This window comes from Convolutriloba macropyga, chromosome 3, assembly GCF_964194025.1.
Source record: "Convolutriloba macropyga chromosome 3, txConMacr16.3, whole genome shotgun sequence".
NCBI lineage: Eukaryota > Metazoa > Xenacoelomorpha > Acoela > Convolutidae > Convolutriloba > Convolutriloba macropyga.
Window position 1 is genome coordinate 8,137,003 of NC_134470.1, and position 14,428 is coordinate 8,151,430.

Consider the following 14,428-nt stretch of genomic DNA (forward strand, 5'->3'; position numbering starts at 1 on the left):
TGTAAGGAAAGCGTTCTCCACTGCAGCTATTAAGAACTATCGTACCACAGCCAAACAATTGCGAGCCCGGGTCCCGTCGATTGCTCTGGTACGAAATCGTCACAAGCTGGCCTTGAGTCATCTAAAGGACAACTTAGCAACATCTACCTTAACGTACAAGCAACAACAGGCCCTAAATTTCTTTGTGCTACAAGGTAGACTTAATGTACGGTCTGGACCCTTACTGGCACTCACTTGGGAGGACGTCAAGTACATTGAAGAAAACAGCGTTCTGGAAACTGATAGGCACAAGACGGGAAAGTTTTATACGCTGTATTTGAAAATAAAGGCCGATCAAATACCGCTGCTTTACAAGTTAAAGGAGACATTTGCCGACGAGAATGATTCAATGGAGTCGAAGTATGTCTTCAGCTCGAAGCAGAACAAAATTGAGCGGTCCATTTCAAAACACATTCAGGAAACTTTCTTTACTCTATTCGGCGATGACCCAAACGAAGTGCGATTTAACGCCAACTCCATCAGAAAGTATTGGGAACGCCGATGGAAAAGTTTCATTGGCAAGGTTCCAGAAGGGGTGACAAAAGCGCATTTGGCACAAACGGCTCACAACAAGACAACAGCTGAGGATATCTACATTGGTAGAGAGGGAACCTCAGAGGACCGCGACCAGCTGTTGTCGATATATTGTGACGATTTGTCGTCAGATATCCCACCGGAAGAAGCCGAAGAAGCCGAAGAAGCAGAAGTAGACGACAAAGAGTCTGATGTAGAGTCTGACTTTGAAGCGCCCGAAGAGCCACATCCCATTGATCCACAGACGCCAATGGAGACGCCTATATGTTCGGAACCAATCGTACGGCGATTCAATGCAATTAGGCCGTCAGTTAACCTAACTCCAATTAACCCGGTTACTCCAACAGAACAACCTGCTGCAAACGTGACTCGGGAACAAACGGTTACTGCAGACGCTCGACGGAGGTCAACTATAGGTCAGAGTAGTGAAGACGTTCTCCGAGAGAAGTTTATAAAGTCTTTGAAATCATTCCGCGTCAAATCGGGAGCCCCCGCGTGGACTGACCCCGAAAAGAAAGCTTGCTTGCTGTTTTCCGGAGTCAGTTCCACAGTTTCAGTTCCCGACATCAAGGCACGATGTGAGGAAGCTGGAATTAGATTATCGAACGATGCGCATTTGCGGATATACACAAAACTAAAGTCTGCTGTTCAAGTATTCAAACATAGATAAATTTTTTATTGTTTTAGCCATTATATTTGTTTAACCTTGTTTAACCTAGTTTAATTGTTTAACCTTGTAACTTAACATGTTTAACCTTGTAATCATAACTTAATGTTTAACCTTGTAATTGTTTAACGTTATTTAATTGTTCAATCATAACTTACCTAAAGTACCTGTCTTTTCTACCAAGAGTACTATGTTTAATCAGTCGTCCGACGATTTTAGTAGTGAAAAATAGACCAAACGTCCGACGCAATGTTTGTTTGTCTGTAAAATTTGAGAAAAAAGTCTGTAAAATTTGAGAAAAAGTTAATTTTTTTAAAAAATATTCTCTAACTACTGTACAAATTTTGGTAGTAAAAAACGTATTCTCAATACCAATTTGAAAAATATTGTAAAAATTTAGTAGTAAAAAACTTAATCTCAATATCATATTAAAAAAATTGATCTGAAATGCCAATTTGAAACCCTTACAACCACCCTTACTACTTTTTTAAATTGGCATTTCAACAAAAATGTTGTTTCAAATTGGTATGAGCTTTACACTTTTCGCTTCAAATTGTCCTTCAGATCATGTAGTAGTAGTAGTAGTAGTAGTAGTAGTAGTAGTAGTAGTAGTAGTAGTAGTAGTAGTAGTAGTAGTAGTAGTAGTAGTAGTAGTAGTAGTAGTAGTAGTAGTAGTAGTAGTAGTAGTAGTAGTAGTAGTAGTAGTAGTAGTAGTAGTAAGTCATGTTTGCGGCTTCATGTCGGGGGTGTTGTTAGTACCCCTTTTATGTCTTCAGTGGACATTGAGTATTTTATGCGGGTTGCATTTTCTACCAACACAGAGTATTCTCAAGATGCATAAATTACGTTCATTTTAGTGCTTGTCAAATAATTTCCAGTAAGTTCTCTTGATTCTAGTTTTTCTCCCGATTGGTTCACGCGGGTTGAATGATTTTGATAGGATGTTAGAAAAACTTGCTAATCTATGCCAAAAAGTGTCATCGGTTTTATGTAATCTGTTCCTCTGTCTTACAATTTCGCTGTTCTTGGTTTGTATTGTTTTTTCGTTTGCCTTGATATTGATTAAATTGCTATATTTGTTGTCATACCTTCCATCAGTAATCGAGCCGTACAATAAAAGACTTTGGAGTTCAGCGTAGAGTGACAATGGTAACAGATCTGTTTCTGTGAGTTGCTTTTTGTAATCAGGTTAAGACAATGTACGGAGTGGCTACGTTTTCTATCATCGACATGCTTGAATGTCGAATTTTGACTAATAAATGGTACGCGGATGACAATAGTGTAGCCAGTAGACTTGAATCACTACGAATCGTGCTAGATAGGCTCAATGAGCATTGCAGTGAATTTGGTTATAATGTGCTCAAATGTTATCTTATTACAAAACTGGAGTATGTTCAAAAAGCGAACACAATTTTTACAGGATTAAATGCTGATTTGATTAAAATTCATTGTGTTCTGCGTTCCATTATTGGATCTGATTAAAACTACAACGATTTTTTTGAACATAAAACTCTTTTGACGTTTTTGTCGTTTTTTGCCTGACTATTCCAAACAGGGACAGTTTGCTGAGGCAATCAAAAAAATTCATTGACAAAAATCTTATCTCTTCATTATTGAACAATACCTCTTGCAATGCTAAGTACCGGAAAGTTTTTTATATTCTGGTTAAGAACACCGCTGGCGTAAGCATCATTCTACTTGAAGACTGGGCAAGCGAATATGAAAAATTTTTTCAGATGTGAGCAGTTACAGAATCATAACACTTAAAACTCGGAGTTTCACCAAGAGAAAACAATTCAGAACATCAGAAAATAAAAGCAGGAACCGGTTGGATTAAAATCGCTGGCGATCAATGATCTCATTAATGAAAAGATGATAATTCTCTAGATTTGGCCACAGAAAAGGAGCATCATGGTGGCTAAGCTCGCTTCCATTGAAAAGATTCAATTTGATTTAACCCTATTAGTGATTAGAGACTGAATTGCCCTTTGATATGGTTGAGATCCCGTAAAACCGCCATCAACATGGCGCAGATGGAGGACTTTGCAAAAAAAAGTTTGCAAATAGAATCAACAATACTGATGAAGACAATCGACTAAAAGTAAAGCTAATGCCTTCTCCGATTCGCGTTTCAGCAAAATAATCTTTGATATGAAAGGGTTTAATCCATAGAGAGTTGGCCAAGAAGCATACCGGATTCTTACAAATATCACGAGTCCATCAAGAATCTCAAATACGATTTAAACATAATCCATGTCAAGAAAGCCACCTCTCCATTAATCTTCTCGTGTTAAGGAGGATCTTGTCCTCCATCATCAAAAGCCATACAGTTTTGCTTCTAGGATCAGCAACGAGAAAAAAATTCCTTTTCGGACGTGATAACGTACATAAGGAGAAAAATAGGTTTCGCGCTTTTGCCTAGCTCTATACTCTGCCTCGATGGCGCACGATCGAAGCGACGACGTCCTGCAGTAGAAGCCTCATTAAGAACCAATGTAGAGAACTGGAGGCTGTTTCGCTAAATATTTCTACGTTTTTTTTTCTTATGCTGATTCAAAATCACTATACACTATATTTTGATTGCTATTTATCATATCTACCTTGATTATACTTCTGATGCTTTTTTCCGTTCATTTTTCGCATCTGGTGCTTTAATTTTTTGCTACTGTTAGGATTCATAATATACATAGTTAATTAGCAACTTAGATAAATTTAGGGGAATGGCTTTCTTTTAATTGACATTTTTGTTCATTGTTTCGTTCCAAACCCTCCCAATTTTTGGTGTTGTCTGTAAGATGTTTTACATGATGATGAAAAATTAATGATTAAGGTATTAGTTGCTCTCGAATTAAGTTTCTACTTGCAAAATTAAGTTTGTGATTTAATCAAAAGTGATTAAAAGCTGGTCTTTTTGACATCATAATTCTCTTCATTGGAGGTAACGAACTTTACAATTTCACTGAACCCTCCCTTACTCCTGCCAGAATTGTTGAGCTCGCAAATTTCCTTTGGAACCGAGCCCCCTCTGTCTTCGTGCTGGGAGTGCCAGAACGAGACGAGAACAAAACAAGATCGAAAGCTGTCAACGGCCTCTTACAGGACATAGCTGAACGCAAACACAAAAAGCCCTGTAAAGTAGAGTGGAACTACAGGTCCGTCAAACAATACTTAACAGGTGCACGGTACTTCAGCAAGAAACAAATTTTTCACATAAACGAAGACAGTCGCAACATGCGCAATCTCATTAAGGAGAACGTGTTGTACAAAAGGTACAGCAAAGAGTTCAACTCCCGTGGAAACTTGAAGAAATACGAGGGTCCCACGAACAACTGTCGGTGTATCTGCAGTACCTGGTAAAGTAATTTACTTTTAGTCTTTTTGTTCTTCCAGATGAAGCTACCTTGAGGTTCTGCTGGAAGAGGTTAAGACTGAGGTCTATTACATTCCCCCTCACTGTGTTGATCGCAAAAAGCTACCTTGAGGTTCCTCGCGGTCAGTAACAGTGTTCCTTGTCACCAAAACAGATCTATCACAACAATCTCTCCGCAAACCTACAACAACAAAGTGTAGCCCACTCAAAGCTCATACAAATGACAAGAATCAGCTGTCACACGTGTGACAAAAAAGTAAAGGGTAACATGTTTTCTTGCTGCTTCAGCAATAAGATAATGCACGTTTCAACGGATTGCATTGAGCTAGACAACACCAGCATTGAAGTCATCGCAAAATTACACAAAAAACTACCACTGATCTGCAACGAATGCAAGCCCAAGAAAAAGGATTTCGTTGAAAGCAAAAAAACTGAGAACGAAAACAGCGAAATTGATGATCAATTGCAAAAACTGCAAGAACAAATGCTCGCACTTACATCAAAAATGGAGCAATCAAACAAAATCTTAGCAACGTCCAATCTGAGATTAAACAAATGAGAACAGCAAATGTGGATAACTACAAAAAGGCACTGGTAAATGTCAAACCTGGCAGAGTAATCGACTCAACTGTTACCGAAAGCCTGGGTGTACTAATCCGAGGCGTACCCAAAGTGCATTCGTCACCAGGCAATCGCATGCATAGGGACTTAGAAACCGTTGACCATCTGCTAAAGTTCCTGAGCAACCCAGACAGGAAACTTCCCAAAGCCACACGTCTAGGAAGATAAGAACCTGACAAAGGCGCGACCCGTGAACTGCTCATCCAAACTGCTCATCCGCGCCTTTACTCATCCACACTGAGAATCAGATCAGCCATGACCTGATACTAAAGTAAGCACACAAACTGAAAACTTTCGAGCTTTTCCCTTTCCCAATATACATAAGCCCAGAACTCTCTAAGGAGGACGCTGAAAAACACAACGAGTGCCTGAATATGAGGAGGGAACTTCTCAATGATCCCACTCAAAAATACACGTCAAGAGAAATCCGTATAAGAAATTTCAAAGTTGAAATATACAACAACAAGAAATGGACTGTGCTCCCCTCCGAACAAACTGAGAACACAGCAAATTGACTACGCCCATAATCAACGCTAACTTTTAATGTAAGAAGTATTCTTGAATTCAAACGTCGAACAACACTAGCCAACTGCTTACAACTAGAAAACTTTGACTTGTTCTGTCTAACTGAAACCTGGCTGACCACCGACAAAACGAACTCGGCACTTTTCTTACCAAATCTATAGAAATGATAGACCAACCCTTGGGGATCTTTCCACCAAACATGGGGGCCTCTCATAGCTATCAGAAACAATAAAAACTACGAGCGGATACTGCTAGACATAGAAAACTCTGACTATCATTTTGTCTAGAATTGAAACACAGTGAATTGTCTAGAAAGTAAAATATGCCTTGCTCTGAAAAATCTAAAACATGGCAAAACAACTGAGCCAGACAGAATCGGAAATCGAAATAAAACGTAACATCAGAGATCTAAGCTCCAAAATAACCACATTAAACGCCTACGTGGGTTACGTTTTGCCTATTTTGACATACGCCTCTAAGGCAGGGATGCCAAATAAAACGAACAAGCAAGAACTTGAGAGGATCCAAAATTTTGCAACTAACTGGATTCTGGGTAGCACTGAACCATACAAAACAAGACTGACAAATTTGATACTACTGCCCCTATGCATGTACATTGAGTTGCATTATTTACTATACCTTTTAGCACTGCAGAGGGGATACAACGACGCAGAAATCAGCCCAGAGAGTGACAACTCAAATGCTGAACAAACTAGACAAGTACTTAGGGGAGAGTTCAAATCCGACAAAAACCGCTTGACTAAAATTGAAGACAACAATATCCACCGGACCAAAGCAGTACAATCAAATGATCAGAAAATACAAAAGAACTTCTTTAACAGATTCTTCACACCAAACAATAAATGAACGTAGAGGATCCTTTGCAGATTCGGAAGCTGTAACCCCATGAGCAAACAAATAGCCGACTTAAAATTTTGACTGCATCAACAGGGTGAAAACCCATGGACCTAACCCCAAATCCTACTCTACTACTAAAGGCGAAACAGATTATTGGATAGGATGTTGGACTCTGTTTATAACCAACTGCGCTATTAGCTAACGAAATAGTTTGGAGGACGGCTATCTCCAGAGCTACCGTTGCGCCACTGGTCTTCTGAAGTAGAACATTGATAGCTTGACATACCACAAGCTGCGTTATTACAACTTCCATGTTAAAAACAACAGATTTGAACACGTGTAAGGCGTTTTTTGCACCCATAGAAATTATTTCCATCGAGGTTAGATTTTTTTTTGTAAATAATGCTTTCAAAATACACTGCAAAATATTTTGGCCTATACATCAGCTGCAAAGGCTAAGTGGACCATAGATTGAGATGGATCAATTGAGATGGATGAACATTATCGTTGAAATTGTTAAACAATCAAAAACACTGCTTTCAGTTCTCATAATTGCTTAAGTTGGGATCAAATCAACCACTCATCATGTTTTATGCTGATCTCAAAGCTGTTAACAGCGTTGAAAAAGTTCAGCTGTTGAGTGTAATTTTTTTTACTATCCTCATGCCAGGTGAGGGCATTGAGGAAGAGACTTAGAAGTTTGATGGCATTCCGTTGACTGATTTCTCATTCACTGTGACTGACTTCTGCAATGCCTTGAAGCTTTGTAATAATGATTAATATGTGGATAGTCACTTAAATTAATTCTTTTAACAGAATAAGCCCACTTACTGGCACACTGGAAAACTCATTTTTTACTCAATTGCACTCAGGTGCTAAGGTGCCTTCAACGCAAGTCCTATCGGCCAGTTAAATTCCTGTCCACAAAAATTAATTTGAAGTTTTTTTGCGAAGTTACCGTTACATCAGGTGCTCCTCTGCTCATTGTATTTTAATCATTTTTTTCCATTAATGATGTGACAGTCTCGTTCGAGCGTTAAAATTTTTATTTGTATCTTCACGACCTCGAAAGTTTGAGTTATCTTTATCAAGTGACATTAAAAGTTGACAACTTCCAGCTTGGTCGCAGTTCAAATTGGATTAGATTTTCACCCCCGAAAAACATGGTCATTTTACTTGGAATAGATATCGCTGCTCACTCAGCTCAACCTCAGTTGTCTAGTCTTCGAACACGTGGACTTCACCTTAGATTTCGGAATTGTTTGTTTTTGTAAAATTTTAACATGGGACAAACATACCAATGAACGCATTGCAAAACCGTGAAAAAAACTTTCAAAGGGATTAACTGTCGGCAAACGCAAGCTATATAATTGACTTTATAATTCTCTTGTCTTATCAATCGTGAAATATGCATTTGTTACATACTACCCCTAATGTATTCACTAGAATATTTTGAAATTTCCAGTTTCGTTGTCTCAAGTAAGTTCCCTGTACTGGTAAGAGCATTTTGTTGAAAGCATGAAGCGGCCTATTTGCTTTCAGTTGTCACGAAATCTTAATTTAGTGATCTGGTGATTTCCAACTCCGTTTTGCAGCATCTCATACTAAGACTCAATCAAACTGGCAACTTTCAAATATATATTAAAAAAAAAAAATTCAAAGCATCTGAACAGTTATCTCGATCGCAACGTGCTGCTCACTTTTTGTATACATTGAAACATAATACATTTTGAAATTACGATAACGAATGGTTTCTTTCGAAAATTGGAGAATGCTTTTATAGAAGACTTGATTTTTTTGTAAAATGTTATCATTTTTGTGGTTCAAAAGCGTTTTTTTGCAGGTTTCTTGAAATAATGTTGTTGCTTTAGTTATATACTCTATGTTTTCCCAAACAGGAATTCTTTCTTATTCCTTAAGCCTTTAAACAGAAGTGACTTCTCGCGGCGAAGTCTTCTTTCGCGCCCAAAGGATAGCCAACAGACTTCATCACAGCAATGACTTCGGAAATCAACACGGCTTAAAATACAGAATTCTAAAGCAAATGTGGAATGATATCATGATGCGGTACAAACCAGAAAACGTCTGCCGTGGCAGATCTGTTGTGACTGTCGACACTGCAGAGAGACGGACTAATTTTCTATAACTGTTTTGATCGGGAGAAATCCCTTCTGTAAAGAAAATCCCCAACAAAAACAACAACAACTTCTGAGTAAATTGGTCCCATACTAGGTTCTGATAGATTCATATCAAGTCCCACGTGTAGCTGAGGCATCGATTGTTGTAAATTAATTGCGAATAAATTCAGACTTGCTATTTCAGGCCAATAGTATTCTAATAGATTCATATGAAAGTATGCTTGAACAGTGGCATCAAGGTATCAAAGAGTTATCTCTTCTAAGACATCAGTCAAATGCGGCCAATGCAAGAAAGGGGTCAAAGAGGATGAGGGTTCTGCGATAGGGTGCGAAAGTTGTCAACTTTGGTTTCACGGTACCTGGAGGAAGTTAAATGGCTTGGAGCTAAGCGCAACTGTGTGTGGCTTTGTGACTCGTATGTCGAGCAGAATGACAACATCTTCACTTCTTCAAGAACCGAAGCTAAATTGAATGGCTTATTTGATTCTTTAAGTAACAAGTTTACATCATCAATTGCAGAACTAATTCCTAAAGCTGTTAAAGAGTCTATTACTAGTCATTTATACGATGACGTAAGGAAAGGTGTTAATGAGACCTTACCATCCTACGCTGACATTAGTTCAGGTCGCTCAAACGCTCAGTACAAAAATCTTGATCTGCAGTTTTTTACAAATGGTGTCACTGAATCTGAAGACTCGTATTTGAAGCAAATCGAGAAGGACTCAATGGAAGTCAAAAACATAATATCGCATATGGTGTTAGCTTGCGACGGCAATGTAACAGATGTTAGAAGGCTTGGCAAAAAAGTCAATCCCCTAAACAAACAAAAGCGAAACTGCCATCCTATACATATCACAACTTCCAGTCCCCTTTTCCTTCAGAATTGCTTTGCTAGAAGTCACTACTTGCAAAATTTTGTAAAACCTGTATACATTAAGAAGTTTCAGACTTCCACTGAAAGACAGAAGGAAAAGGATGTCCTCGGGAAACGCTTCCATGTGTTTCATCAGGAAGGAAAAATAAAGAAGACTTTCGGATAAAGAATTTGAAACTTTTTTATCAAGGGCGTGAAGTCGAAATGAGCAGTAATTTACTAACAACAGCCAACTGCTTGCTTCGCAATTGTCAGGCAATTTGCAGCTTGTCTAAACGTCAAGAGTTAGTTAGAATAATGACAACAGCATCCATTTCCTTAATATTTTAAACTGAAACATGGCTCTCTGAAAGCATTTCTTATTAAGAAGTATTACTCGGATCTAACTTCAATGTTGTGGCACGTTCAGATCGCAGCAAATGGGAACACGGAGGAGTTCTCATTGCTGCTTCTAATTGCATCCAAACAAAAATAATTGATGTTGAATTACCACAATATCCTTTCTCTGTTGCGTGTGGTTTTCTAGATAGCATACCGTCGTTTTTCATTTTGATATACAAACCCCCAGTCGGATCCCCATTTCACTTCAACATTGAATTGCTCACTGATTGCCTAAATGAAAACCTAGCAAAAATCAAATGTTTAGTCAGCAACTATTCGCCTACGACAACAGTTAATTTTTATGGGCTCGGTGATTTTAATCCTCCAGGCATCAATTGGGAAACACTTACATCGATTAACTCTCAGGAAGTTAAATTTTTAGATATACTTGACAAACTTAACTTGAATCAATTTGTTAGCGGTCCCACTCACAAAGACCACAAGATGTTGGATCTTATCTTGTCCAATGTGGATCAATTACCTCTATCTATTGGAACCAAACTTTTTTCCGTTCATTACCCGATTTTTTTTCTTTTAACTTCGAGCTGATTGATGCTAAATTTAAATCAGGTTTTTCACGCTCGTCATTCAATGAGCAAGCTTTCAACTTCTATCTTTCTGACTTGTTCAAATTTCTAAGCTTCCACGATTTCAAGACTTTGGACTATCCTGAGCACTGATATTTTTATCTGCAAGAAAGTTTTAGCCAAAGTGTTAAAATGAAAAGAGCTGAGCGACGTAATACGCCAATATTTTTTTTCTCGCATACAATGCATCTCCTGAATCAGAAAGAGGCTAACCTTTGTAAGTTTTCAAAAAACTGGACACTTTTGCTCTCACTAAAACACAGAGAACTTAATAAATCTCTTAACGAGTCGATTGAATTGGACAAGCAAATTTTCATTGAAAAATTTAACCTTTCATGTTCTTCTCACAGTTTTAAGCTGCTGAAAACACTTGGCTCCAGTAATTCGTTAACTTTTGTTATGTTCAATAGCGGAGTTTCTCTGTCCTCTAACTCTGAGATCGCAAATGGTTTTAATACTTTCTTTGGTTCCGTTTTTTCACCCAAAAATAAATAGGATGTGCCAACATATTATGAATTTTTGCCAGAGTTGAGTATAGACAACGTAACGGTTTCAGAAACAGAGACAAGAACCTTAATATTGCGCTGTGATGATTCGAGCTCTATGGGCTCTGATAATATTCCCTCATTCGTTCTTCGTGAGTGTGCAACTATTTTCTCTCCAGCAGTTCAACAACTCTTTTACTGGGTTACCAAAAATTGCACCTGGCCTTCTTTATGGAAAATATCGTATATTACGCCCTTACATAAAACAAGACCACTGAATTTGATTGAAAACTATCGTCCAATAAACATTTTTTATGTAAACTTTCGTTGGTATTTGAACGTATTTTGTTTGATTTTATTTATGCAAAGGTGAAGTTTTTAATTTTCAAACAGCAAGACGGATTCATGAAATTAAAGACCACTGTAACTCAAATGATTGATTACTTAGATATTGTTTATAAATCTCAAGACAATAGCTCTCCTGCACTTTCATTTTATTTTGACATTAGGAAGGCCTTTGACACTGTTCCTCATCACTTATTGCTGTCTAAACATCAAGTTCTTGGATTCTGTCCTGGTTTTTTGGTACTTCTTGAGTCTTATCTTTCTGATCGCTTACAGTGCGTCAAAGTGAATGACACTATCTTTCCATTATGGAATGTGACATCTGGTGTAACACAAGGCAGTGTCCTCCGACCACTTCTTTTTCTTTTATTTATCAATGATATGCAATGATATGTAATCTCACATGGATCGTATTTTTTGTACTCTGATAATTTGAAAATTTTTACTTTTACATGCGAGCCACAGCTTATACAACAAGACCTTAACGCCTTACAGCAGTGGTCAGTTTCAAATTGCTTGAATTTTCATCCGTCTAAAAGTAAAATTTTATCTTTCAATTTTGACCTTGTCGCAAGTATTAAAACTTGGTGAGACAGTACTGGATTATATTGACCATATTGAAGATCTTGGCTTCACCATATCGATTAATTTGAGCTGGCAACGTCATATTGAAACAAAATTAGCTAAATTCAAAAAGATTTTCTATTTCATAAAGCGAAACGTGCCCTACGATCTCAGCAATGAAGAAACTTTTATTGTATCAAAGCCTCGTCCTCTCCATCCTTCTTTACGGTTTTTCTGTATGGCAGCATTCCATAACATATATGCGCAAGCTGGAGAAGTTTCGATCAAGAGTTTTCAGATGGATTATTTTTGATCTCGATTATGTTTCTAAACTTCAAAGACTTTCTTTCTTACCAGTTTGCTACCAGAAGATTGATTCGGACATGGTCCTGCTTTGGAAAATGATCAATAAACAAGCGGAGGTTGAGAGTGAAATACAAAGTAGTTGTTTCAACACAAGGTCATCAACTCTTGGATTGTTTAGCGTGCCTAAAACGCAGAAGTTTTGCTCTGAAGATAACTTTTTTCTCAGGGCCAACAGATGTGCAAATGAACTGCTTAAGCCAAATGTTAGTAAATTCTATATGCCGCGGGGCATATTTCGTACTAAATTACAAATTTTTCCAGTTGAAAAATTTATTTATTTCAACATTGATATCTCTTGTTCTTATTTTGTAAAACGTTTTTGAAAAAAATGTCGCTCTTAATTTCTCCTGATGCCTGGAATAAATGATCTCCTCACTCCTGTTTTGGAATTGAGTCTTTAACTACTACTACTACTACTACTACTACTACTACTACTACTACTACTACTACTACTACTACTACTACTACTACTACTACTACTACTACTACTACTACTACTACTACTACTACTACTACTACTACTACTACTACTACTACTACTACTACTACTACTGTTTCAACACTTTAATTCCAAATATGAAATAAAGGCACGGTTGGCAACAAATACAAACAAAACAAGAAGAGTTATTTGTTTGGTTATTCTGTGAAGTGCTGTACGACGAAACTGTTGAAGGCATTCTTTGACCCGGTTGCTGCTTTCTCCTGCAATCTGGTGAACGATACTTTGTTTCGTACACAGTCTCCTTCGATTTGACTCATCCACGTTTTCCGTTGCCCCCCAGGAGCGCGTCTAGCATGGACGTATTGATCGGGCGGGTCCCAATCGAAGGCACTGCGGGTTAATCTTCCTGGTTCCATTCTCTGGATGTGTCCGTACCATTTTATCCGTTTCAGCATGATCATCGTGGATAGTTGGGGCATTCGTGATCTTGACATAATTTCTTCGTTCGTTGCTTTCTCCAGATATGACACACGTAGAATTCTCCGAAGACAACCACAGTGGAAACTCTCAAGTTTTCTCTCCATTAATTTCGAAAGAGTCCAAGTCTCTGAGCTGTACAGCACGGCTGATAAAACGAGTGCTTTGTACAAATTGCACTTGAGGTGCACGCTGAGCTGCTTGCTCTTCCAGAGATTTTGGAAGTTAGCAAACCGTTGTCTACCTTCTGCAAGTTTGCAATTGACTTCCTGCAGGTCTCCATGCTTGAGGCTGACATATGATCCGAGATACTTGAACGCTTCTATGTTTTCAAACTCGTTTCCGAGAACATCTTGTACTTTGCAGGAAAACACGCGTGTGGCAACTGCTTTAGGTTTGCCACAGTATCTCGATTGGTGAACTTTTCGGCCATTGACTGTTTTGAACTTTCTTTCACACTTGTCACAGGTAAGGCTCGCCTCTAGTTGCTCGAACTTTGACTTGTCGACGACATTCTTTGACAAACCGGCTTTGCAGAATCTTGTTTGGTGAACTTTGCGTCCGGTAACTGTACTGAATTGCCGCTGACAGTTCTGACATCTTAAAGACTCTTGGTCAGCCACCACTGACCGACTCTCATTTTCTAGCGACTCTGAATCTGCTACCGCAGATTGTTGTTGTGAAGCTACCAACGCTGGCTTAGCCACCGCTAAGCTTTTCAATCTTAGCTTCCGGCCATCTTGTGTTTCGAACCAGCCCGCTTTCTTTTTCGTTCCCAGCAGCACCTCCGTGCTGATGGTTAGTCGTGACTGGCTAGATGTCTCTGCCAGGAGTCCTAGTTTGCCTTTATGTGTTCCAGTGAGTATCTCCACGTTCTGTTGGATACTAGGCACTGCAACAACATTTGGGCTGTCGCATTTTACGCCCATATTCTTTGTTTTGGCCACATTAATCTTCAGACCAGCGGCTTCCGCAAGGGCCTCGATTCGATGTAGGTTTTCTTGCACCTCACTGTCTGAGACCCCCACGAGAGCAACATCATCAGCAAAATCTAAGTCAGCCACCAATCTCCCAATGTCTAATCCTCCATGCACCGAGTTAGCCAAAATGTAGTTGATGACAAGGCCGAATAGGATTGGGGACCACACATCACCC

General features: G+C 38.6%; 2 protein-coding genes across 2 annotated transcripts in view; both read right to left on the reverse strand.

Annotated features, from left to right (window-relative positions):
• Nucleotides 1-14,428, reverse strand: part of LOC142335904 (uncharacterized) — a 534,872-nt gene that overhangs the window by 409,396 nt on the left and 111,048 nt on the right. The window lies entirely within an intron of this gene.
• LOC142336207 (uncharacterized) overlaps nucleotides 5,456-14,428 on the reverse strand; it is an 84,846-nt gene continuing 75,873 nt past the window's right edge. The window contains exon 5 of the mRNA XM_075384867.1: nucleotides 5,456-5,497. Coding sequence (XP_075240982.1) covers nucleotides 5,456-5,497 — 42 coding nt within the window. The remainder of the gene's footprint in view (nucleotides 5,498-14,428) is intronic.